General features: G+C 58.6%; 8 protein-coding genes across 8 annotated transcripts, besides 2 other annotated features; all 8 read right to left on the bottom strand.

Moving 5' to 3' along the window:
- Positions 1-762: 762 nt before the first annotated feature.
- Positions 763-3342, bottom strand: LPMP_282680 (DNA repair and recombination protein, putative; the record flags this gene model as incomplete). Its single annotated transcript, XM_010702305.1, has 1 exon — positions 763-3342. The coding sequence occupies one exon, from the start codon at positions 3340-3342 to the stop codon at positions 763-765; it is 2580 nt and encodes an 859-aa protein (XP_010700607.1).
- Positions 3343-5460: 2118 nt separating this feature from the next.
- On the bottom strand, positions 5461-7389 carry LPMP_282670 (hypothetical protein; the record flags this gene model as incomplete). The annotated part of the gene is made up of 1 exon (XM_010702304.1): positions 5461-7389. One exon carries the CDS (start codon positions 7387-7389, stop codon positions 5461-5463), a length of 1929 nt encoding a protein of 642 aa, XP_010700606.1.
- Positions 7390-8783: 1394 nt separating this feature from the next.
- Positions 8784-9009: a repeat region.
- A 574-nt stretch (positions 9010-9583) lies between these two features.
- On the bottom strand, positions 9584-11473 carry LPMP_282660 (acyl-CoA dehydrogenase, putative; the record flags this gene model as incomplete). The annotated part of the gene is made up of 1 exon (XM_010702303.1): positions 9584-11473. The coding sequence occupies one exon, from the start codon at positions 11471-11473 to the stop codon at positions 9584-9586; it is 1890 nt and encodes a 629-aa protein (XP_010700605.1).
- Positions 11474-12607: 1134 nt separating this feature from the next.
- Positions 12608-12988: a repeat region.
- A 2073-nt stretch (positions 12989-15061) lies between these two features.
- Positions 15062-16099, bottom strand: LPMP_282650 (eukaryotic translation initiation factor 4e, putative; the record flags this gene model as incomplete). Its single annotated transcript, XM_010702302.1, has 1 exon — positions 15062-16099. One exon carries the CDS (start codon positions 16097-16099, stop codon positions 15062-15064), a length of 1038 nt encoding a protein of 345 aa, XP_010700604.1.
- An 875-nt stretch (positions 16100-16974) lies between these two features.
- Positions 16975-17874, bottom strand: LPMP_282640 (hypothetical protein; the record flags this gene model as incomplete). Its single annotated transcript, XM_010702301.1, has 1 exon — positions 16975-17874. The coding sequence occupies one exon, from the start codon at positions 17872-17874 to the stop codon at positions 16975-16977; it is 900 nt and encodes a 299-aa protein (XP_010700603.1).
- Positions 17875-20655: 2781 nt separating this feature from the next.
- LPMP_282630 (hypothetical protein) lies at positions 20656-21561 on the bottom strand (the record flags this gene model as incomplete). Its single annotated transcript, XM_010702300.1, has 1 exon — positions 20656-21561. The coding sequence occupies one exon, from the start codon at positions 21559-21561 to the stop codon at positions 20656-20658; it is 906 nt and encodes a 301-aa protein (XP_010700602.1).
- A 578-nt stretch (positions 21562-22139) lies between these two features.
- Positions 22140-23018, bottom strand: LPMP_282620 (MRP protein-like protein; the record flags this gene model as incomplete). Its single annotated transcript, XM_010702299.1, has 1 exon — positions 22140-23018. One exon carries the CDS (start codon positions 23016-23018, stop codon positions 22140-22142), a length of 879 nt encoding a protein of 292 aa, XP_010700601.1.
- Positions 23019-24695: 1677 nt separating this feature from the next.
- LPMP_282610 (40S ribosomal protein S29, putative) lies at positions 24696-24869 on the bottom strand (the record flags this gene model as incomplete). The annotated part of the gene is made up of 1 exon (XM_010702298.1): positions 24696-24869. The coding sequence occupies one exon, from the start codon at positions 24867-24869 to the stop codon at positions 24696-24698; it is 174 nt and encodes a 57-aa protein (XP_010700600.1).
- Between the last annotated feature and the right edge of the window lie 1019 nt (positions 24870-25888).

Raw genomic sequence — 25888 nt, 5'->3', positions numbered from 1 at the left:
CTCCGCTCGGGGTAAACGCCGTGAAGGGCACGCGAGTGGGGAAGTGAGGAATGTGGTGCATGAAGGAGAGAGAAAATGGGTGAAAAGGGTGTACCAGCGAGTATGATGAGGCCGACGGAGTTGAGTACGTAGTCCCTGCTTGAGAAGCACTTCGTCTCTCTTGTAGATGTGCAACAGCAGAAGAGGAGTGCTGGGTGGTGGTCAGCGGGAGACGATGGAAAGCGCAGGAGCGCACACAGAGGAAAGCAAGAGTGCTTTGCTAATTCCGCGCACGCCTCTCGTTCAGCTCTCCCTCCTTCCTCCTTCCACCTAAACCGTCCAACTCATCGCCATCCACCGCAAGCATCGGCTGTAGCAACTAAAGATGGCACAGGGAGAGAGGGGGGGGGACACTCGCACCCGCGTTTTCTCTCTCCCTGTGTGTGTGAGGGGTGCATTGAAAGTAACGGACCATAGAGGCAGCAGTAAGAGGAGCAGTGCCCCCCGCATGGCTCTGCGCTGTGTGCGAGTCCTTCATTCCGCGCACACACGCAACACAGAGCCAAACAAGGCGGAAACGAAAACGCTGAAAAGAAGTGAAAAGACCGTCGCGGAGGCTGCGCGAGGCTGTGGGTAGAGAAGGGCCTCAGAACAGCTGTGGTGCTGCGGTTGTCACAGCAGGGAGTGGTAGGGGGGGAGAAAGAGAGGGTGTGCCCTCGTGAGAGAATGAAGCGCCGGTGCATCCCCCGCTCCGCAACACACACTCACACGACGCCTGTCCCGTTAGGCTGGTGTAGAAAAAAAAACGCGCTGTTGTGTGTGTGGGTGTTGAGACCAAGAAGAGCGCGCAGTCGAAGGTGGCAAATCTACGACATTCAAGTTTCTCGCGTCCTGCAGCTTGTTGGAGAACTCCAGTGCGCTGCGACGCACAATGATCATGCTTGGCTGGACGCGATAAACAACAAGCTGATCGAGCTTCCGTACTCTCGAGCACGCGACGTAGATTAGGTGTGCGCAGTCAAAGAACTTCTCGCAGTCCAACACCACTGTACCTTGCAGTGTCAACCCCTGCACCTTATGCACCGTGAAGGCGTAGCCGAGTTGCAGCGGTATGGTGAGCACCTCGTGGCCGTAGAAGTAGCTCTGCGCCGTGCCACCGAGGGTGATCGAGATGGGTGGAATCTGCACCACCTCCCCGCCAAGGAGGCGCACAATGGGGAGCTGTGCAAACAGCTTCTGTTGACACACACGCTGGAACACGGCGCGCGCAGAGCGGTCGGTACGGCGCGGGAAGAGGTTGATGTCTGGTGGGGCAAAGGCCTCAACAATACCGACGCTTCCATTCGACACCGTTCGTGAGAGGTTGCGATTCACCATGACTCGACACCCTAGCTTGAGTCGCAGCGGCGCAAGGGAAAGGGCAACGTCGGAGCTTGTCATGTCTGCAAGCGCCATGGTCACACTCAGCGGTACCATAGAGGACGGCTCCTCCTCCAGCATCGTGACAACGCGGCCGCCGAGTCGCGTGGCGACGGCGGTTGCAATCTCTTCCCACTCAGCGGCAGAGAAAGGTGCTATGATGCGACGCGTTCGCTTCGTCGCGAGAGTGGTAATCGGCCTGCGCAGCGTGCTCACCGAGATGGCAGCGGGGGCACCGCTGTGAGTCGGGTCGACCACGAGGGCCGGCACGTCGCCCGCAGAAAGTACCGAAGGCTGCGTAGAGGTACAGTCCTCGCCGCTGTCAGCACTGCCAACGCACCCACCTCTCGTTCCAGACGTGGGCAACTCTCGCTCTCGACACCGCAATCGCAAAGCGAAGCGCGTCACCAGCGCCCCCTCGGTTCGCACGGGCATTATGACCAGCTCGTGATCCGCGACACACGGCGCAAGCTCTCTCTCACCTCCATCCTTGCGATGACCACCGGCGCACACGTGCTGCGACTCCTCGCGAATCATCTCCAGCAGGCGCTCTCGGTGTGGCATGGCAGCTCGCATACCGTCAGCGTCTCTGTTTAGCTCCACCAACGCTGAGTGCGTGAAGGTTCCACACAACTGCAGCGGTCCACGCTGCGGGGTGAAGGTCATCTCCTGCGTCGTTAGCTCACTCAGCTTAAGGTCATTGAGCTGCTGTGCCTCGCGGCGTCGAGGAAAGAGGTACGTGACGTGAGTGCTGTTCGCTGGTATTGGTCTATCGAGGGCAGCGAAACACTTCGTGTCGAAGCGGCCATGCCGTAGATCCTCCAGCAGCCTCATGAGCGGGTCGTCCGCAGCGTGTCGCATTGGAGTGACGAGGCGCAGTGAGACCAAATGCGTGAAGGCGGCACTTTCGTACGCCGGTAGGGTGTCCTCGCGTGAAAGCTGCAGGAAGTCGCCGCACGCGATGAGTTGCAGCCCGCCGAACGGTCTGTGATGCATGCGAGCCAGTCGCGCCTCCATGTCGAAGGCGTCTAGCATGCATGCATCGAGCAACGAAACCTCGTCTATAATGACTACATCGACGGCTCGCAACGCATTGGCGTCCCACCGATGCGGTGCCGCGTCGAGCGGCGCATTGAAGGCGTGGTGGAAGGTGCAGCCGCCGAGCTGAACGGCCGTCACGCCTGTGGTGGCCGTCATGGCAACCCGTAGCCCCATCTGGGAAAGCTCGCGGTAGATGTACTTGAGTAGCACTGTCTTACCCGTCCCGGCGCTGCCGCCGACGAACAAATTGAAGCCGCTCAGTGCCAACTTCACCACGTGGCGCTGATCCTGAGTGATAGTCATGCCTACTGTGCTGGGGTCCGTGGGGGTGTCGAGCTTCGGCGTCATGTACGCTGCGCTCAGACGGCTGTAGAGCCGCTCCAGCTCCTTGTGGAGGTACGTGAAGGCGTCGTGCCGCTCGAGGAGCTTTGCCACGTTCGCCATCCAGTGGTCGGGTCCATGTCGCAGGAATGGCCGAAGCAGCTGACTGCGTGCCGATGTCATCGCCTCGCCTACTGGCATAAAGGCTTCCCCAGATACACTGCACTTCGCCGATAACTTTGCACGCGAGTCTCCCGCCCTTGTTTGCCTAGTGGCTGGTGCCAACAACTTTCTCGTCTTAGCAGCAACCTTCGAGACTCGGCGCTCCTGCCGTGCCTGTCGCTCCTGTCGACGCGCTGCCTTCAGTTGCTCAGCTGACACAATTTTCTGGAGCGTTGTCATGTACTCCGCAGGGCTCCATTCAAGCTGCAGCGGGTTTGACACCTTTCGATAGAAGCCAACGCTACACAGCAACTTGGCGGCCAAGGAGCTCGTACCGGTGAGGCGTCCGTTGAAAGGGTTCACGAAACTTTCCTGAAAAAGATTCGAGTAGAGTGCGTGGGTTGCCGTGATGGGCTTCATGAAAGGCGATTCAGCATCCGATACGGCAGTCGTACACGGTGCAGTAGCAGCAGCAGTAGCACGACGACCATCATCGGGGCCGAGGCGTGGGCAGAGAGAAGTGAAAGCTGTCGGCTCCTCCCGTGGCGGTGCGAACTCCACCGGTGGGTGTACGCGAGGCGGCGCCACAGGAGAAAAGAAAGAACAGGTACTCGGGGCGTCACGGATCGCAGCGGCGCCGGCGTCCGCTTCCACGACCCCCACAGAGGTGTCGGATAGTTTCACGTGGCGGCTATCATTCCTGTCGTCACCATCACAGGCGCTGGTACCGGGGTCAGTACTACCCGTAGTTTGCCACTTTGCACTCACAGACATCGCCTCCCAGTCGGCTGCAGTCGCCGTGCTCTCATCCTTTACAAAAGGGGGAACAGCCCCCGCTGTGTCGCACATCGGGGCCTCGTCAACGGAGGAGGGGGTGGGTTGCCGCACATTTGCCTCGCCCACAAAGAAACCCGCCGCGCCGCTGCGGCGGCCAGTGTCTGCATGAAAGGACACAGTGAACTGCTCCGACCCTTCCATGCCCTCGTTCAGCCGAAGAGAGAGACCGCGAACGGCGCTGGTCAACGCATGCGAGGAGCAGCAGTCGGTGCCGTGAGTAGAGCCCGACCATGGTACCAGTAAAAGTGCTCGCAGCCCTCGAACACCAGAGTGCACTGTGTGATGCCGAGCGGCACCAAAATCACACGCACGAAGGCGCAGGAGACTCGTCCGCGAGTACATCGCCCCCTCCAACGCACACTGTGGGCTTCTGCTTTGACGCACCTCTTCTCTGCTCCGCCTGCCTTTCTCTCTCCCTTTCTCTCTCTCTCTCTCTGCGTCTGCCGCGGCGACTGTCACTCCAGTCGTCGAAAGAGAGAGCGCCCGCCTTCCCCCTCTGGCCGCCCAAGCGCACCGAAGAGACACGCTGGGAGGGACAGAGAAGACGGTGCGTTGGAGCTGTCCGGTGTGGCCCTGACAGATCGGTGCCGTGGATTGAAAAGGCAACCGTCTGCGAGTCTCTCTGTGGGTCGGAATAAATGAGTGGGCGCCGCTCTGTCAGTGTGTGTGTGGGTGGGTGGGTGGGTGGGTGGGTGGGTAGGTGTGTGTTCCCCTCTGTGGGTGTGGGGATCTCTCACGTAGCAGCGCCGGGGTCTTGAATACGGTGATGGTAACCGCGCCACGTAGTCACAGGCGCACACAAGCGACAAACCGCCCTCGCCTTATGATGAACGAGAAGGCTTGAAAAAAACGAGGAAAAGAAAAGGCGACACTCAAAGCAGAGGAAGCGGCGAGGAGGTGAGAGAGATGAGAGGTGCAAGGTGAGGCGCAGAAGGTGCACGACCCAACTCAAGTAGCACTGCTATCGTGCAATGCCCACAGATGGGTGAAAGGAGAAGTAGAGAGTGAAAGAGAGAGATAAACGAAGGAAGGCAGCCGACGTCCTCTCCGCCCCGCCCCCTCTCGTCCTCTCTCAGCACATCATTACATCATGCAGCGAGAGAGTGTTCACCCACATATGGGTTTTCTTCCCATAGCGAAAATGGCATGAAGAAAAGCATGTGCGCCTCTTGCGTGCATGTGTGTGCGTCTCTCTCTCTGTGACAGGAGGGGTGCGCATGTTCGGCTGCCGCGTGTCTGGGCGGAAGTTTGTGTGCACATCGCAGAGGACACGAGCGCGTACCGCTATCCCCACCAGCTCTGGCCCTCTGTTTTTCCCGTGTTGTAGAGAGCCGCTGTAGCTACACGCACACGTCAGCCTCATTAGTGTGCCTCTATAGGCGGCCAATGAACAGCCTGCTGCAGCACCTTCACGTCAGCTCTTGCCGCTGCTGGCGTGAAGGAAGGGAAAGGAGAACGTGCTGAGCGATGATGGGGTGCTGCCGTTCATCCTTGTCCCACACGGAGGTTCACCAGTGTTCTCGATCCTTCGCTCTCTCTCTCTCTGTGTGTATACGGTGGCAGTTGGTGCAGTCTTCCATAGAAGCGCATGGGCCAACACAGAGAAACAGAGGCGTCTCAGTTTTTGCAGGCAACGGGCGAAGGGTGAACAAGAGGGAGAAGCCCATCATCCGACTCGTAGAGAAGGAGTACCTCGCTTGCTCAGGGGGGAAAGGGGGAGGCGTTAGACTCGCCAGCGCGTTGCACCGCCTCTTCGAGAGACTGAGTTGGGAACACGTGCCGTGCGCCGTAGCGCTGCCGCAGGTGCTGAAGGGCCTCCTCGTTGATGAGCAGCTGGGGCACGGAGGCCCATCGCACGGCAGGACGCATCTGGCACACCGCCACGCATTCGATGCCGTAAACAGAGAGGTTTGGATACGCAATAGCGATGTGCTCCATCGCGCGCTCCTCCGCTTCCTCGGTGTGAATGGCCTCTACTGCTGGGGTCGGTGTGGTGTTCTCGACACCATCCTGTGCAGCAGCCGACGACGGGACTACAAAGGCCTCGTTCAAGAGCTCTCGCACGAGGTCTGACACAGTCAAAGATAGATCTCGCACCTCACGAAGAACTACATACCAGCACGCCGCCTCCGACGAGGTTGCTACGCCGTCGTAGCGACGGAACAGGCGTGCCTCGGTCAGATCACTGAAGTCGATGCAGAAGGCGATCTGGTCGGCCACATGCGCCGTCTGGCGTGAGGCAAACTCGCGCAACCAGTTCGTGTCCTTAGCACTGAAGTCGTTCGTCGCCGCCATCTCCGCCACGTCCTCTGCCGTGAGGACCTCGCTCGCGTCCTCCTCGGTTGCGCTGCTGCTGCGACTTTGAGTGCGGGAATGTCGGACAGCTCCGTCGCCCTCATCCTCCTCGCGATCGATCTCCTCCACAGCTTGCTCACCACGACGTCGGCCGCCAGTTTCGCCCTCACCCTCGGCCGACGACGCCCCGTCGCGCCTTCGCTTGTGGTGCCTCGCCGGGTCCGCCCTGGTCCTCACCTCCTCCAAACACCAAATGGAGTGACGGGTGCAATGAGTGCAGTAGTGGCTGCACTTCCATCCCTGCGGTGGTCCATCGAGTCGCACTCGTGAGCCGCAGGTTCGGCACACCTCGTCGTACAAATTCATCATGGCAGCGGATGCCTTGGCAGCACCCGCTGCCGCCGTTGCCTTTGACCGCGCCATTGCAACCGCAATCGTGGACGTTGCTGGCGACAGCTGCTGAGACGGAGACGAGGACACCGCGGACGCTGGCCCCGCCGTAATGGTCAGCGCAGAGGAATCGTCTGGTCGGCTCAAGATCTCCTCGAGTCTCCCAGGAACCGCACAGCCCTGCCTTTCCGCAGCGTCACCGTCCTCACCCTTGATACCCGCTTCAGCCAGCAGCAGCTCCTGTTGAGAGTAGCCCATGTCCGTGGCATGCCGGTACTCGTCCGTGGCACGGCGAAACCGCTCGATTTTCTCGAGGGCGTCCTCGTCAGCGTAGCTTCCGATGTCGCCGACTGCCACCTGTGCCGGGTTCGCCGACCGTACGTAGCGAATCTGGAATTTGCTCTCCTTCCACAATACCTTCTCGATGATGTCGTCGAGGTTAACCTGCCGCGCCGCCTCGGGGTTCTGAAAGAACAAAATGTCCTTCTTCAGGTGCATCACGCGATCAGCGCGGTCGCCGGCGGATTCGTGCGACAAGTTGCATTTCTCAGCCAGGGAGTGGACGACCAGGCGGTCCAGTGAGGAGAGGTTCGGCAGCTCCAGCTCATATTTGGACTTGTCTTCGATGAAGGCGAGCAGTAGGCGATGGTAATGCCGCACAAACTGCATTCGACTCTCTTTTGCGCTCAGCGCACTCGCCTCCGATGGGGCCATATCCGCGTCATCCGCCGTGTCCCTCCGAAAGTGGAGCCCCTCTGCCACGGCCAAGGAGGGGGAGGGTGGCGTCGGCTGCGCCTTGGGCTGCGGGCATCGGCTGGATGAAGACGAATCATCAAGAGTCCGTCCCTTCTTCAGTGCGGCCTTGCCAGTGGGATTGACGGCGCGATTGCGAATCGACTGCCTCGCGCTCTCCAGCATCGCACGCATGCTGGCACGGAAGTCCATCGCTGCAGCCACGGTGTCTCTAACGCAGCGTACAGTGCGTGTGTGGGGGGGGGGGAGGAGGGGGCGTTTGTTGGATGCGTCTGAAGTAGGCCCAATCGTCGGTTCTGTGCAATCCGACCCAAACTCAGATCACGTGGTGAGTGCACGTGAGTTGGACAACGCAGGAGGAGACGAGGGCCAGAGAGATGGAGAGAAGATGTGATCATTCCAGTAAAAAGGCAACGAGTCTGGGGGAGGAGGTGGTGACTGACTCACGCAGCTCACAAACATCGGCGAAGGACTCCCTGGCGTGGAGCGGGGGGAGGAGGGAGGAGAAGCAGCCACGAGGCACACATCGGGGAGAGAAAGGGGGTGATTATCTGCCGATACGCGCGCACACACGGAGACACTCGTGGAACAGCCATCGCGAACGTACGCCACTCGCCTTCGCACATGCACACCTACCATTGTGGTCATCTACTTCGAGTCCCACACGCACACATACAAGGGCACGAAGACATTAGTCCTTGTTCGCCAAGTCGCTCATGTACTGTCACAGACATACGCAGGCAAGTGCGCTCAGGGGATTCGAGAGAGAGACACACCGCCGCTAGACATAACAAGCGCAAAACAGAAAATTGCTCAAAGGAGAAAGAGAGAGGAGGGAAAGAGAGCGAAATGAGGGAACAGGAAACAGAGAAAATGAAGAGAAAAGCAGCAGCAACAGCACAAGCATGCAGAAGCGCTTGAGTTCTTCAACATATACATGTGTGTGTGTACGCCTGGGCGCCGAGCCGAAGCCACCAGAAACGTCGCCCCGCAGGGTACGAGCGTACGCCTGCGCGCGCACCTTTACACCGATTGCATCATTCTAAACCAGTACGAGGGAGGGAGGGGGAGAGAGACAACTAAATAAAGAAAAGCACGTGCAGAACTGAGATGAAACAAAAAGCAAAGGAGAGCGAAGGAAGGGAACAGGGCGCGGCAATACAGGACGGACGATGGGGAAGGGGAGGAGAGGGGCAAAGAACATGAAGACGCACTGAAGCCGTACGCGCCACGGTGCGTGTCTGCATTTTTGGGGCCTGTGCTTAGGGGCAAAGGCGCCCCTCGGAGTCTTTGGATTATGCAGAAGAAGGCAGAGCCCAACGCAACTCAAAAAAGGGCCCGTCAAGGAAACTGGGCAGACCTCCCCAGTGCACCGTCATGAGAGACCGTACGAAGGAAACGCAGAGGAGCAAAGACAGCAGGCATGCGCTGAGTACCGCATGGGAAGCAGACCGCTAAAGAGGGGCGGGAAGGGGGTATAGGAGCACATTGTGTGCGTGCAGGCGCGCGCCCACGTCGAGCACCGCTGCCACACAAAGCCAAAGACAAGAAACCTCTTCGGGAAGCCTCAAGCGACAACACACACGCCACTCTACAGCGGGCCTCTTTCTAGGCCCATCGCCTGCTGCGAAGCAGCCGCAGGCACGCGCCACAGCCTGACCCGCCGGCATCAGTGGCGATGCATCGCACTGGCCTTCCCCACGTCGTGGGCACCTGACCCTGTCACCCCCAGAAGTGGTCTAGCATCGGCCGGGATGGGGGAGGGGGGGAGGCTGCTTGGCGTCCGCCCGCACATACACACACGCACACACACAGAGCAGGGGGTCAGAGAGCAAACGAAGAAAATCAAAACACGTCGCTTTTTCTTCCAGTATAAAGGAAGGAGGAAGAGGGCCAACCATACTCGCGCAGCGGACAGAGAAGAAGAGAGACGAACGAGAATGCCGAAAAACTCGAGTAGAGTCTCATTTTTCGTGCGTGGGTACTTCTCTCCACCATCCGTGCCGTCAACGCCGGGAGAGGGCAGCGGGATCAGAGGAAACACAGAGAGGAGAAGCCACCGTCTCCTCACAGCGTGCAGTAGCGTGATCCCTCCATGTTGCCCCTCGTGCTGTTGTGCAGAGGAAGGAAAGAAAGCGACAGGTACAGGGGCACACACATACTCGATCCCTCACGGGGCGATATCCGGTGTCTAAGCTGGCACCTCAGAAGGGAGGAAAGGCGGGCGAGGGGCGGCACGCAGGCACAAGATGCGCTGGCCACTCTGCCGAAAGGCCTTTGAACGCACGTCATACATGCGAAATGCCACAAGCACGAAAAAAGCGTCCCCGCACGGTTACCCCACGCTGACATCGTTCAGCAACCACGCAGCGCATGGGTCACCCAGTCAGATGTCCCAGTTCTCCTCCTTGTACGCGCACAGAGTTGGCTCCGCTTGCATGATCCTCTTGTGGGCTTCCACGCGCGGCAGAATGCGCGTGAACACGTACTCACACGTGTCCAGCTTCGTCTGGTAGAATCCGTCCGCATCCTGGCCTGCTGCCACCTTGCGCTGCGCCACCTCTGCCATCCGCAGCCAGTAGTACCCGAGCACCATATAACCCGTGTACATTAAAAAATCCTCCGACGACGCGGCGACAGCGTCGCGGTTCTTCAATGCCATCATCCCGATCCTCGTCGTCGCAATCCGCCAGTGCTTCTGCATCAGCCACAGTTGCCGCGCGTACCGCCCCAGTGCACCGGTCGAAAACAGGTGCGCCCAGGCAAGCTTGCTCACACGCTTCCCAAACCGCTTCGCCTGGTTGCCGCCCTTCGTGCTCAGCACCTTGCGCCCAATGAAGTCCAGCGCCTGCACGCCGGTGGTGCCCTCGTAGATGGTCCCGATGCGTGAATCGCGCAGTATCTGCTCCATCCCGTTACCCTTGATGTACCCGTGCCCGCCCCACACCTGCAGCAACCGGCTCGCAGCCTCCACGCCCCACTCCGTCACACACGCTTTCGCGATTGGGGTGTAGAAGCCGATCTCGTGGTCCAGCGCCGACGCCTTCACAGCGTCCGTCGCAGCAGCGTGCATATCCAGCAGCCGCCCAACGTCGGTCAGCAATGCACGCCCACCCTCCGCAACAGCCTTCGCAAACAGCAAATTCTGCCGCACGTTCGCATGGCAAATGATCCGGTCTGCTGGCTTCTCCGGCTCCTTTGCGCCGCCAAGGGCGCGCATCGACCGCCGCTCGCGTGCGTACTGTAGTCCGTTCTGGAACGCAAGCTCCGCGTGGCACACACCCTCCAGCGCACACCCCATTCGCGCAGCGTTCATGAACGTGAACATCTGCTTCATCCCGGCGCTCGGCTCGCCGATCAGGTACCCCACAGACTTGTCGAAGCTCAGCTGGCACGTCGAGCTGCCCTTGATCCCCATTTTCTTCTCTAACCCACTGCACTCCACGTTCTTCGCAGCCTCCAGCGACCCGTTACGATTCACAACATGCCGTGGAACGAGGAACAGCGACAGTCCCTTCGTCGACGGCAGTGAGTTTGGCAGCCGCGCAAGCACGATGTGAATGATGTTCTCCGTTAGGTCGTGGTCGCCGGCGGAGATGAAGATCTTCGTGCCGGTGATGTTGTACGACTTGCCGTCGCCGGACGGCTCCGCCTTCGTCTTCACCTGCGACAGGTCTGTCCCGCACTGCGGCTCCGTCAGGCACATCGTCCCACTCCACTCGCCACTCACAAGCTTTGGCAGGTACTGGCCCTTGAGCTCCTCGCTCGCCCAGGACATGAGCGTGCGGCAGGCGCCCAGAGAGAGTCCGGAGTACATGCTGAAGCCCCAATTTGCTGTCGCCATAATTTCACGCGTCGTGAAACCGACCGAGAAGGGCAACCCCTGCCCGCCATACTTCTCGGACTCATTAACACTCGTCCAGCCACCCGCTGCGAGCGCCTGGTACGCCGCCTTGAACCCCTTTGGCGTCGTCACATGGCCATCCTGTAGCACACAGCCTTCACTGTCGCTGGATTCGTACAGCGGAAAGAGAGTCTGCGTCGCAAGCTTCGAGCTCTCCTCCAGTAGCGCATCCATCAGCTCTTTCGTGACTATGTTGTCAGATCCACCAGCAGCACTGTTGCCCAATTCCTTGTAGTGGTCGTACATATTGAAAACCTCTTCGTACAGAAACTTCATGTCGCGGATGCGCGGTGTGTAGATGAGGCTGCGCGCAGCCACCGACAGAGCAGCGGCACGGCGGGCCACTGGAGATGAGCCCACACGACGGAACATGATGCAGCAGCAGAAGGCGGATACACGATCAAGAGAGAAAGGAAAGTGTGTTGTGTGTCCCAAGTAACCTGGGAAGAGGAAAAGAGGGGAACGTGAGGAAGATGGCGACGAGAAGAGGCGCGATTGATGAGAGACTCTCTTTTTTTGCGCTACCCCCTCCGTGTGGGTATTCCCACAAGACAGAGCACGATGGGAATGGGGGGGAGTTAGTGAAGGAATGAATGCGTGTGCACGCGTGCGCATGGGTGGGTGGCAGAAACCGGTGGAATGGGGAGGATGCGGATGGCGAGAGAGGGGGAGAGGAGGCAGCATCATTACAGATGCACCACATGCGACAAAGCACAGGGAGAGAGGGACAGAAGGGGGGAAGTAGATGCACAGGGATAACAGACGGTCGCTTCATGCATGCACGTCTGTGCATACGAGACCTCGCACACCTCTGTGCGAATAGAAAGTGCCCAGTCGCGCGCAGCAACACTGCGAGGTGAGAAACATGTTGGGAGCATTGAATGAGGGAAAGGGGGGGGGGGCGAGCAGCAGCAGCAAGAGAGAGCGGGCAGGGTCGGCATTGCGCACATGTGGCCCACCGTGTGTTACACGGGGGGGAGGGGGGGTACACGTCGACTCACACACCTCACGTCATAAAGCACACGCAAAAGGTGAGTTCGGATATTACGCCTGCCCCCTGCTAGAGGTAAGTTGTTACCCACTTTGGGAGCAAAAGAGATAGTGGCATACATGTGACAGTCGATTGTACTGCTGCAGGTCCCGCCATGCCCATTAGTCCTCTCTCTCTCTTTCGTTTTTCGCTCGAGCCCGCTCAGCCCACGACACCAGTCAGGCACGGCACTGACCAAAAGTCGCGCTCAAGGCTGTGTGTGTGTGTGTGTTGTCGTTTTCCTCGGTTACGCACAAAATTGATCACTGTACTGATAATTATCGCTTCTTGTTAGTCCTCAGAAAAGAGAGAGATGAAGTGAAGCGGTGACTGGATTAGGTGAGCTGGGGGAACCTCGGTACGTGTGCGCACACACACACACGTCCTCCCCTCCCTCGACTATCTCCTCCGCTTCTCTTTGCCCCTTTTTTTGTTCCTGCGCTTGTTAAAGTGAGTCCCGGATTATGGTCTTCCACCTCAGTGTATGGCATCTCAGAGCCCAGCGTCCCCACGGTTTGTGGAGAAGCCAAGCAGCCTGCAGCCCGCCCTTGGGTATACGGCTCTGAAAACCCTTGATGCCGGAGGAGAGGTCTGGGCTGGCGCCGGACTGAAGAGAGGTGCAGTGATGGTCACGCTTGCGCCCGCTGACGACGACTCCTGTGGATGATTTCAACACATATACGCACCCCGCCTACTTCTCTTCTGCTCTTGCTAAGCGGCCGTGATGCTCAACTTGAACCGGTGCCTGGCCCGCGCTGTATGCCGTGGCATTGGAGTAGGGATGCACAGCACGAAAGGGGGTTGGTTGGCTCGGTTCCTCTGGCACAGCCGTGACGCTACAGAGACGTAGATGAACTAAGACTGCCTACGTCTACTTCCGAACCTCTTCGTGGTGAAGTGGACACGCTAAGGGAAAAAGGCGGTTACAGTGGGAAAGACAAGACCACACGCACGCACGCCTGGGTGGGCGCCGACATAGGAAAACAGCGAACCAGCGAGTAGGGTGCACGCCAGCATTTGCAGAGAGAAGGAAAGACGCAGAGGCGCATACATCGTGAGGGCCCCTCGGGCAAAGGAGAAGCAAAACAACAACAAAACACCCCCAGAAGGACATAGAGAAAGTGTTGAGATGACGGCGCCTAGAAAGGAAGAGAAGGGGGAGGGAGGCACAACTGAATGAACTTCGGTCGCGTGACGGCAAAAGGCGCACCAATCAACCGATAACGTCCTCTCGTCAGCGCATACACGTAACTACGGCAACATCAACACCAGCAAGCACAAGAGGTACAAGCACCCTTTCCCAGCCTCGAGGGGGGGGGGAAGTGCGATAAGCACATGTGAGGAGAAAGGAGAAGACTGAAAGGGAGCGAGCAACATAGCGCATTGCCCACGGGCGAGATGAGCGCAACAGATGAAGGACAGGGTAAGGTGGGTGGTTTAGGATAGGTAGGCACAGACACAACCACGCACACAACACACAGAAATCGCAACAAGGATGTGAAAATGAACAACAACCCAATGAAATAAACAATACTGAGGAGCATGAACAAACAGAGAGAGGCACAGATGGGCGGAGTGCTACTTAGTAGCAACACGAGAGAGAGGCAAATAAAGAACACGAGAAAATGTGTGTGTGTGCTGTGCTCCCAACTCGAATGATCAACAAGCATCTGTCGCTTAACCTTGCTTCTCCCTCCTCCAGCCCCCTTGAGCAGTCTCTTTCACCGCCCCCACCCCACTCCCACATCACACCCTTCCCCCAGCTTCTCCCTCATCATCACCGTGGCTTGTCGAAGGAGCCAAATACTGAATCACGCGAGGAGGAGAGCGAGTTGGGAGGGAGACGAGAGAGGAACGCATGCATGCATATGCAGGGGATACGCAGCGCTTCAGTTAGGGAATGGAATAGGTGGTGGAGGTGGGGAGGATTAGCGGGGTGTTTTTTTTTTACCATGCGCACTCACAGAGATGCACGCCACCCCGCCACCCCCCCCCTCCCTCATTTTCTTTTAGCCGCTTTTCTCACAACTTTCTTAGGTAACAGCGCGGGCTTGTCTAGACTTGGGGCCCCTTCCAACGCTCTTCTAGTCCTACAAAGCACAGAGCACACACGGCATGGTTCCACTTTTCATCCGTCACACCACACACAGGCACTATTCAGTCATCACCTGCTGAGATAATTGAGAGGAAGAGAGAGCGGATGACGCCGATGCGATGCGCTTCTACTGTCTTTAATCCCTCCGCTGCGTTGGGCGTGCCTGTGTGGTGTGCGTGTGTGTGTGTGTGGCGTATGCGGATGCCTTAGCATACATTTTTCCTGTTCGCAGCTTTAGAGGTATTTTTGATGTTTTACGCACAGCTTTTCAGATCAGCTACTCATCTGGGGCCCGCATGCATGTGCTTGGGCGTTGGCACGCACCTCGAGGCCTTGACCCCCCACCTGTCCTGATGTCTCTGACCCCAACGGTGCAGCGGCAGCAGCGGCATGCAAAGAGACGGAATACGCGCGCGCGCAAAAATGCGCCCAACCACTCGTCACGCGATGACGAAGACTGGCCAAGAAAGAAGAAGTGGAGAGACACGCACACACACACACACATAAGGGGAAAGGGAAGAGGGGGAAGAAACCAAAGCGAACCCAATGATCGCTGTATACGTGTGTGTGTGTGTGTGTATGGGGGGTGGGTGGGTGTGAGGGGGGAGAGGGAATGGGCCATGGCGAGCTCGGTCTTTTGCTTCTCTTCCACCGAAAGGGCGACTCGCATAGTCCTCCCAGGTGTCAGAGACGCACTCAGAGAGATACGCTCTTACTTGACCACCAGACACGCCCGCGCACCCCCCCCCCTCCCCTCCCTCCCTCCCTCCCTCCTCTGCTCCCCTCATCACCACCTCTCTCCACCACCTCTCTCTCTCTCTCTCGCTTTCCTGGGCTAGAACGTGTGATCAGGCGAAATCTTTGTCTTGCCCTTCATGCGGGCGGCGAGGCTATTCTCCGCGGCGTGTTTTTGATGGTGGGAATAGTACTCTAGCTTCTGCAGCATCTTCGCGCCCATAATTTTGCTGAGCGCATCACGGACGCTGTTCGCGAAGGCCCTCAGCTTGCCCACCTCCGAGTGCGCCGTCCAGAGCTGTAGCGTGACGGGCTTGTTGGACCGCACCTTCAGCATAACACCGTTCAACGTCGTGCTGCACTCATGGAAGCTCTCGCCGACGGCACCGACGAGCATAGCCATGAAGACGTCATCCAGAACCTGCTTGTCGCTCAAGCCGGAGCGGTCGCGGTCGAAGACAACAATAGTGATGGTGCCACCCTTCTTATTGCGCGGGTGCTCCCACTCGGGCTTGATGTATTTGCGGAACCACGAGTACGTGTAGACAGTCGGCAGTGCCGAGGGTGTCGGTAGGTATCGCCATAGCCGCCAGAAGCTCTCCACATCACTGACGTTCGAGACGAAGATAGGCTCGAAGGACATGGTGCTGCTGGGGGAGCTATGGGACGCAGTATTGCTGCTACCTTGGTGATCATCAGCGTAGAGATCCCACGAGGCGTGCAGTGGGATGGCGCTTGAAGTCGCCTTGGCGGCCGTGTTGTGGCAGCCAAACAACTTCGGCAGCTTGCTCCCCGACCAGTCCACGGGCTGTGCCTCCGGCAGCCAGTCCAGCTGAGAGTCCTCATTTTCGTCCACCTCCTTCTTCGCTGCACCCGCAGCAGCGGCAGAGTTGGGCAACGAGTCGGTTGGCAGTGGCGCAGTCGTCTTTCCGTCCTCAGTGACCGCTTTGGTGTCGGCGACCATCGGTGTCGCCGACATCTGCTTTGGGCCACCAGGAACGAATGGCTGGGCGGCCGCGCTCAGCTTGGTCACCAGCTGCGCTGACGGCGGCTTGGCGACCGCAGCCACCGAGGACGGCGTTGGCTCCCCCTTCGCATTGCTTTTCTGTGGTATGAATGCTGCGGCAGACGGGTTCATTGTGCTATTCTCTCTGTATACACGAAGACTCACACCGGAGATGGGGAGGGAGGGAGGGGAGGGCACCGGGTTGATGTGAAGTTGGGGTTTGATTGGGGAGAGGGGGGGTGGTGGTGGGGTGTCCTGAGTTCTCCTTTCTACTCCTCTTTTTATTGGGCTTCGTCCGTTCTGTGGCGTATTTCACTGCACCACAGTTTAGCAGCCACGTTCGTGTGTATGCGTACCAGCGTGCGCGGAAGAGAGACGTGTGGTGATGGAGTTTGTGGGTGTGGAGTGGGGGGAGGGGGGGAATTATGCATTGATGCCTAGTAGAGTCCGCGAGTGAGGAGGAGGTGCCCTCGTCTCTGATGCTGCTGCTACCAATGAACGCTGAAGAGAGACTAAAGCACGCACACGTAGACATGGTCCTCTGCACACGTGTTGCCTAGTTGTTTACCTCTTCACTCACTTTTCTCTTCCCCTCCCTTTCCGTTTCCTTCGCTGCTCTCCATCCTCTGAGAAATCGAATCCGAAGAGGAGACTCAAGCAACCCGAAAAGCAAGCAAAGGCAAAAGGGAGGAGATGAATGGAACTTAGCTCCTGTCGCCTCCCCCCTCTCACTTAAGACGATGGTGCATGTCAGCGAGCATGCACGAGTGAGGGCGTGCACACTTGAGATGCAGACGCTGTATATTTCTGTCAATCCATTTATGTTAAACGCGCTACGTCTATCACCAGTTAGAGCGAGAGCTTGGGGGAATAGAAGACACACCGGCGCGCGTACACGCACACAGGCACGCGCGAGCGAACACTCACACAACGCTAGGCACCCCACAGCGAAAAGAACAACTCGGTAAACAACAGAGGAATGATTGGGAAGCGAGTGCAAGAGTTACTCACAAATCGGTCACGACGCCTTCAATGACAACCGGCGAGTCACGGGGACGGTAGACACTCTTGTAGATGCGCTGGAAGCGGCGCAGGTCACGATCCATGCGCTGAACAAACTCGGCTGGACTGATCACCTCCTTGGTCAGCTGCTCAAGCAGCGGCTTGGCGGCAGAGATGAAGCGGGCCGCCTCGGCGCTCATCTGTGGGTCCAAGTCGTCAGCCTCGCAGCACTGCAGTAGCTGCTCCACCACCGCGACAAGGACTACCTCGTCCAGCGCCGCCTCCTCTTCATCCTCGTCCTCGTCGTCGAAGTCGAGGTGACTCCATTCCTCCGCCTCTGCCTCCACCGGCAAGTCTGTGTCTGCAGCCACATCTTCGCTTTCTGCTGCAGCTGCCGAATTGGCTGTCTGGTCAACCTTCGCGACGAATGGCACACCATAATCGTGCTCGTCATGATTGTCATCATCAGCCTCCTCGTCCTCTTCGACTGTAGCAGCGGCGGAGGGGGGCGCCGAGCAGGGTGAGGACGCAGCGCCGTCCGCTGCCGCATCCTTCTCATCTCCCCCTGCTACGTCTTCGAGCAAGTCGCGCTCGTCCAAGGTAAGCTCGTACCCACCACGTGTTCGCAGAGCACGCACCGTCATGCCGTCATCCTCGTACACCGGGCACACGTCGATCTCCTCCTCCACCTCGACCTCGACGCTGTCACTGTCGTCGCCAATAGAGCTCCCGCTACCATGCTGCCCCCCTTGGGGGTGGCCCACGTGCAGCTCTGAGGGAAATGAATCATGTGGGGACGACTCGGCCGCCCCTGCAGCACTCACCGTCGCAGACTCGCCGGCACCCGTAGCCTCGACAGCGCTCTTGGGCAACGGCTGAGCCACATCACCGCCAGACGCCGCCATTTCACGAAAACGCTTCCGTCGGGACTGGAGAAGAAAGGCGGCTGCAGGAAGTCCCCGGCGCAGGAGAGGAGGCACCTCGTCTGGGCTGCTGCCGTCAATACCAGAAGACATGGCTGGCGCCACGGCGCCCTCCCACAACCCTGGCGCGGCTACCTCTCTCACTCGCATCCCTCCGGCGGTGGCGAAAGGGGCAGAGGCACCACCAATCAGCCCACTCACCACATCCTCTTCAAAGGAAATGCGGTTAACGTCTCCTTGGCCGTCTAGCAGGGACGTCTGCGGGTGAGCCGTCACAACTGACGTCATCGTCACCGCCTCTGCTTGCAACTCCGCCAGCGCGTCCGCCGAGACGGCAATGGCGTGGTCATCACACAACACCTCCGCTACTCCACTCTCAGATCGCGTCGCTCCGTGGCCCTCACAGCCATCACCACCGTCCCCGTCATCCTCGTCGCTGTACACGAACACCATCTTTGTGCGTCGCGGCGGTGCAGCAGCGGAAGGAGCGGCAGGGGTAGGCGCACTGAAGGCCTCGAGCGCCGGCGAAGAAGATAACAAGGAAGCCGGCGCGCGTCTGTGGCCGCCCTCCACGTCTGCCTGGTCAACGCCCACAATGAGCTCCTGTACAAGATCCATTGGAGTGCGTATACGTGCTTGAGCTGGTGTGAAGGGTGGGGATGAAAGGCGTCTGCTCTGGAGTAAGGAACCACAGAATCATAGCACAAGTAGAAGAGGAGGGGGGGGTACGGTGATGGCAGGCGCAGATGCAAGCAGAAAATGAGAAGCGCGCCACCTACTTACACGTGTGCATACGAAGCAGAAGAGTGCGGGAAAGGGAAGGGGGGGAGTTGGACGCGCAGTTGGGCAGACAACCAGAGAACGAAGGAAACAGGCGCGACAGAAAGAGAGAGAAAGAGAGAGGTGTGCCCATAGAGGGACGCCCCTCACACTCAGAGGTGCGGTGACTACAGTAGCGGGAGAAGAGGGAGTGGGAGGAGGGCGACGGCCCCGCTCGCTCGTCTCGCCCCGTCTGGCAGTGTCTTGCGCAGTTGTTCATGACCCCTTACATTGCGTCTGTCGACTTGGTGCAGAGGCACACGAGCCATCCTTTCTCCGTCTCTCTCTGTGCCGACTGACGCTTGTGAGTCAACAGACTCTGTCAAGTGTCATCACGTACGCCGTGAAGTCGCCTCCTCTTCTTCAAGAAGAGTGTGCATGGGTGTGTGTGTGTGTGGCGGAGGCTCGCGCCACGGCGTACCCTTCTCCTCTACATGTCGCTACTGTCCCACACACACACAGAGAGACAGAGAGTTTGCAAGCACCTGGGAAGAGACTGCTGCTGCTGGTGCTGCTGCTGCTTGATTCGTGCGTTTCTTTCGGGTATCTTTACTACGTGTTTACATTCATCCCATCTCAGAGAAGCGTCACAGCGAGTGAAACACCGCGGAGAAACAAAGAGAGAGAGAGACGAGAAGGACGAGAGGGACAAGAGGTGCGCAGATGATGAGATGCCCAGTGCGAGAGGGGGGGAAGAGCAGAAGAGCTGGTGCGCTGCAGAAGACGAGGAAGATCGAAGGAGTGAGAAATGACGAGCGTGAAGAACACACACACACACACCACCACCACCACCACAACGATGTCGCGTCATCCCCCATCCCTGCGCCCTTCCCTCCGCGCCTCATCGCTTCACAAGGCACACTCACTCACACCCACACACCATCACTGTCGGCTCCGTTGTTTCGCGTCTATTTACACCTAGCCGCCACGCAGCAGCGAAAGAGAGAGGAGGAAAAACTCTCAGCACAAGATGAGGTAGACACGTCACACCAACCCACACACACTAAGGGGCAACAAGAGGGGGAGGGGGGGTGCCGAGAAGAAGAGAGACGAGAGAAGTGAAACAGGGAACGTAGAGCGAGGGAGGGAGGAATAAGAAGGGGGGGGGCGGCGGTGGCGGTGGCGGTGGTCAGATTATACAAGAGAGTACAGCCATTTCACGCCCACACCACACACAAGTGCTACAGACATCAATGAACCTACATAATAAGCACGCGCATGCCTAAGCAAGCAGCCAATGTCCTTCTCGGGAGGGGTGGGGGGTTTCTCTGCCGCTCTGAAGCCGTACTAAGAAACGGGACAACACAATCGGCTGACGTTCTGCGCGCATCGCCCACGTGTCTGCGTGTCGCCAAGCAAGCGCGAGGCCATGTCCGTTGCTCATCTACATCTGCACACACATATACCGACACATCTGCCTGAGTCGTGAACGTGTGCGCGGGTGAGGGTCAGAGTTCGATGCGGCTTCATCACGGCAGGCCCCTCATGGAAAATGATCTGGTGCTGAGCACTGATCCCCGCCACATACCATCCCCTGAGTACCAGGAGGAGAAAGGGTGCATAGAGGGAGGATGTAGTTGCTGCGAGCACGGACACACACGCATGCACACGTACACGCGCACCTAACCAGGAAGGCAACGATGGAAAGAACATGAGGGGAAAAAGACGGGTCGCAGAAGTGAAAGGGGTTAGACAGAGGGGGCGCCATTTCCTGGCATCTCGCATAGCCTTTTGGCATCCTCCTCGCCACTCCTCGACTCGACTATCAGGCCCAGCATCACCGATGATTCTTGCACCTTTCTGGCCTCCACCACCGGCAGCTCCAGCGCGCGCACATGCATACTCCTACGCGAACATCAACACCCCGCCGCCCCCTCCCTTTCAAGCCCTCCCCCCGCCCCCAAGTCGTGCACCCCACACACATACAAAGCACGAGTACAGAGATTACACCGGCACGCAGCCGGCGGTATCGCGGAAGTCACCGCGCTTGAGCTCGGCCGGTCCATCGGCACCCTTCGCCTCTCGGGTCGCGCGCATCCGGCGATGCTTCACGGACGCAATAACCATTCCACAAACCTCCACCAACACCAAAATCAGCAGCAAGCCAGCGAAGATGAGGGCGACGGTGAAGGAGGCAATTACGCCACTGGAGAGAACGGCGCCGTAGTCACCCTCTGAGCTTAGCACTTCCTCAGAGGAATTGATGCTTACCGTCCTTGGCACAAGTACTGCCTCAGTTGCGGTGCCCTTTAGACTGCCCTGCTGCGCCGAAAGTTGCCCGGCCGCCTTGTACGAGGACGGCACCAGCTGCTTGCGCTGGTGACTCGGCGACAACGGCGATGCCTTGCTGAGCTGCTCCACCGAGTGCACTTCCTCCCCATTTGCGAGAGGGCGGTGCGAAAGCTGCACGGACAATGATGCCTGCAACGTGGGTGACTTGCCAGCCGGAGTGGTCGCAACAGCGCCCATAGCAACGACGCCGGGTGAGACGGCACGAGCTTGGTTTGCAGCTTCGTGCACTCGTCCCGCCGCGAACGCCAGCGTGAACCTCACTTGTGAAGTCTCATCTGGTCGGCGCTCCGGGTTCGGCGATGCGTGCGCTGGGAGTGCGTTTGCCATCACGCGCAACAGACTACCTGTGACCTCCGCAGTGCCCGGCGGTGCGCTCCGGATCGGCGTCACTGCCTCAGATGACTCCAGAATCCTCACGAGTAGGCGCTCGCTTTCGAAACGTGTGTGGGGGGTAGCGGAGATGCACTCCGCCGACGTGCAGCAGAGCGCGGCCATGACAATCATCGTCAGCGCCACGGCAACCGAAGCCGTCCTTGCAGAGTGGCTGTGATGGGTCATTGTGAGGATAGACACTGCTCTCCTTCTCTGAGTAGAGTACGTGGCGCAAGCTCGATGTGCGCTTCCTGAAAGGTGAAGCGCACGGAGGGGAGGATGTGAGGGAGGGGATTTTTTTTAAAGGGAGGCGGCTGTACGCAACCGGGCAGGAGACACACAAACACAAATGCGGATGATGGACGATGACGAGAATGACTATCAGGCTGGGTGTGGCTGGAGAGGAGAGGAGAGGAGAGGGGGGGCAGTGGAAGCAGAGGAAGACAGAGAGAGGAGCCGGAGGAAACACAATGGAGCAGGGCAGCAAGTGAGGGGGGGGGGGGAAGAAAAGTGGGAAGGACATCCAGAGAGGGGACGCGGCAGTTTCATCATCGTCGCGAAGCGGGGGAAGAAGATCGAGAGCACCGTGATGATCCCCTTTCCTCCCGGCTGGCACCCTCCTCATTCCCTCAAGGATGGACCCCAGTGACGGTGATAGGCGGGGAGAAGGAGGGCGGCCAGCTCATCGAGAGAGCGTCACTCTCTGCAAAGCCAGCGTCACATTGTTTTCGGATTTGCTTCTGAGTCGTCCTCCTGCACGCCTCTCACTCAAATGTGATGGTCGGCTCGGGGGCGGGGGCAGCGTGTCGGTCAACCCTCCCTTTGCCACCGCCAGCCGTGTCCCTTTCACTCCCGTCCAAGGTGGCGTGGATGCGCTCGGCAAGCTCGTAGTACGGCTTCGCCGCCTCCAACGTCGCGTCTCCGCGCAGTGCCGGAGGTATACCCTCGTCGGTGTCCTGCATAATGCGACTCACAAACGGGATTTCTCCGAGAAACGGCACGCCCAACTCCGCCGCCGCGTGTGCCACGCCACCGTGGCCGAAGAGGTAATGTCGCGTGTCGCAGCCGTCGCACTGGAAGTAGCTCATGTTCTCCACAAGCCCCAGCACCGGCGCATTCACAGCCGCGAACAGGTCAATGCCACGCCGCACGTCGATGAGCGCTACCTTCTGCGGCGTCGAGACAATAACAGCGCCGGAGAGCGTGACCTCCTGCGTGATTGTGAGATGCACGTCATTGGTGCCGGGCGGCATGTCGATGAGGAGGTAGTCGAGTTCGTCCCAATCGGTTTGGAAGAGCAGGGCGCGGATGTACTTGTTCACCATAGGCCCACGCACGGCGATGGCCTCGTCGTAGGGGACGATGAGCCCCATGCTCATCACCTTCACACCAAAGTTCATGGGCGGGCCGAAACGGTCGCTGCCGGCAACGCGGTACGTCTCGACCTGCGAGCCTTCCACTCCCATCATCGTAGGAATGGACGGCCCTGTGATGTCTGCATCGACGAGGCCGACGCGGTACCCCATGTTCTTCAGCGAAAGAGCAACATTGACGGAGGTGGTGGACTTGCCTACACCGCCCTTGGCGCTACAGATGGTGATGACACGCTTGATGCCCGGCACCGAAACACGGGAGAAGTGCATTCTTGACCCTCAGAGAACGCACAGTACACACCCACACACACAACCGTCAAATGCCTTGAGAAGGGGGTGGGGGGAAGAGGAGGCTAGGCGAGCTGGATCGAGCACAACGACGAACGGCATAGGAGGAGAGGCGGGTGGTGCGCAGTGGGCAACTATGAAGTCAAGTGGCAGAGAGACAGAGAGAGATAATTACGTCACACCGTGCTTTGCACGTCGCCAGCGCCGCCTTGTGCTGGTGATGATGATTGTGGGGACGGAAGATGCGCTAGAAAAGGAAAGTCACTCGCAAAGCAATAAGAGGAGAGGGGTGGCAGCGGAGGTGGTGCGCCTGTGCGTGCGTGCGTGTGTCCCTTGTGCCGCTCTGTGCTCGATGGAGGTGAAGAAGTGCTACCCTGTCGACTTGATGGGCTGAGAGTAAGGGTGGGAAAGGAATGCAGCCGTGATGCCCTCGGACGGTGGACACTCTCAGTTCGTGCTAGGTGTGGAAGAATGGGGGCTCGGTTGCCGTCGTTGCCGCCATGCGCAGCCTCACACACACGTACACATGGGGCCACCGATGGCAAGCGCAAAGTGAGACGGAGAAGCGGGGGACCGATAAGGGGAGATGTGCGTAGTCAGATGAAGTGGGCTCGCGTAAAAAGAACGTCAAGAGCAACAGGAGAAGAGGGAAGCCGACAGAGAGAGGCATACACATACACACATACGTCGCCTTGCCGAAAACACCAGTCACTGCTGGCGATGAAGGTGGCTGGTAGTGCACAGCGCAATGCTCCACTGTATTCAGAAACAGAGAGAAAGAGAATGTGACGACGAGCAAGTGGAGAACAGACGACAAAGCTCGTCGCTGATACTCCTCTTGTCTCTCCCACGGAGGGTGCGTCTCTGGAGATGCAGAGACACGTGCGATTGCCCCTCTTTCATCCTCCCTCATCCTCCCTTTGAGACCTGTCGAGCCGTCACTAATGTGTGCGTACTCTCGGCCTTCGCGGGGACTTCGAAAAGACACCGTCCCTCCATCGAATGCCTTGCCTCGCCTTCCTCTTTCTAGCCCATCCATCAATCTCTCTACGATGTCCTTTTCACTGAGCCAACTCGACCTCACACACACACACACACACACACACACATGCGCACGCACGTCTCCGCGCCTCCCCTTTCCTTCGCTTCTCGACGCCTCCTTCGGCTCAGCACTCGAGTCTCTATGCCAAACAAGTGACACGCAAGACGATGAGCGAGGGAAAGGGGGAAGAGCAGAGAGAGAGAGAGAGGACGCATGCGAGTGGGGAGAGGCGAGGAGGAAAAAGCGAAACAAGCCCATGGCGGCAAAGAGTGGCGCGCAAAGAAAAAACGAAAACGACTAAAGAAGGGTAGCGAAGAAGTCAGCAATATGCCACATGCGCTTCAGACACACACAAATGCGCCATCCAAGCAGACGTGAACACGCACGCATTCACGTGAACGCTGGACTTGCGCACTCACCGCAGAAGGAACGGGGAAGAGCGGAATGCGGGGAGGGGGGTGAGAGCATCCAACTAAGGAAGATTGATGGGAGGATGCAGATGTTCTGCGTCCCGCGGTTTATTCGCTCCACTGTGCATCGCTCGATCAGCCCTCTCTCTCTCTCGTTCCCTCACCTTCACTTACGTCTTACTGCTCTCCATTGGCGCCGTTTGTCGCTTAGCGCAGCTTGGTGAAGCCGATGTGCTCAGCGTTCTCACGGAAGCACTGACGGCACACGTTCAGCTCGTACTTGCGGATGAGAGCCTTCTGGTTGGAGCAAATGACGCAGCAGCGGGCGCCCTTGCCCATCCCGATCTTCTGGCGGGAACGCCACTGGTCAAGATGGCCCATACTGTGTACTGGGTTAATCAGTGATGTAGGCTGGTGATGCGCAAGATAGGTAGAGTGTGGGCGCACGTACGTGGGAGAGAGTGGGTGAGAATGAATAAAATGTGCCAAGGAGTAGGGTGGCAGAGGACAGCGGGCAGAGAAGACAATCGTGGAGGAGGAGGAGGAGGAGGAGCCGAAGGACGAGCAGCAGGAGGGAGACGGAGCGGATACCGCCGTGGCACGTACAGCGCCTGAGGTGCAAAGAAAAACAGGCACAACCAGGAAAGGAAAGGGAGAGCACTGAGTAGAACAGGAAGCGGAGCGTCCGTGACTACTTCGCGCCTCTGGGGTGATAAAGCTGATGTCAACCGCGGAGCAGCTTGCCGGCGACAACTGAAAAGTGCTAAAAGTAACACCAACACCACGAGGGAGAAAGAAGCACCTCTTGAGGATTGGCAAGTGCGTGCGTACCTGCGTGCGTGTGTGCGTGTGTGCGGGGAGGGGGTGACATGTACTCTGAAAAAATAGCGGCAATACAGCAGGGCTCGAATACGTTCACACAGACGGTGTCCAAGTAAAGGGAAAAGAGGAGAGATGGGAAAAGCGATATACGGGCCAGCCACACGCAGCGAAGGAGAAAGAGGAATGAAAAGTGCCCCGCTGCAACAAGGCACTGGCGCCCTGCCTAATACGGTCTGTACACCCTCGCCGCCACCACACCCCACCCGCGTCTCTCACAGTGTCCTAACGGAGTGCGCGACTCTCTGTAGTCGCTCTGTATCTCTTCACAGCGCAGCCACACAACTGGTAGACCAATCACAACCAGAGCAACAGCCAATGCCATCACCAACAGTACACGATACGTCGATGTGGGAAAATACATCGCCAAGCTCCACTCCTGCGGCCTGTGGATTGGTGTCAGCTGCGCTAACATCGCCGCATTCGGGACGAGGCACGACGGTCACTCCTTGCGCTGCATCGATTGCATAAGCTCCGTCGCACTCAACCTGTTTGCCTGCATTACATTCACCGTGCAGCTG

Source organism: Leishmania panamensis (genome assembly GCF_000755165.1).
Source record: "Leishmania panamensis strain MHOM/PA/94/PSC-1 chromosome 28 sequence".
Lineage (NCBI taxonomy): Eukaryota > Euglenozoa > Kinetoplastea > Trypanosomatida > Trypanosomatidae > Leishmania > Leishmania panamensis.
This window is presented reverse-complemented; position numbering and strand designations above follow the sequence as displayed.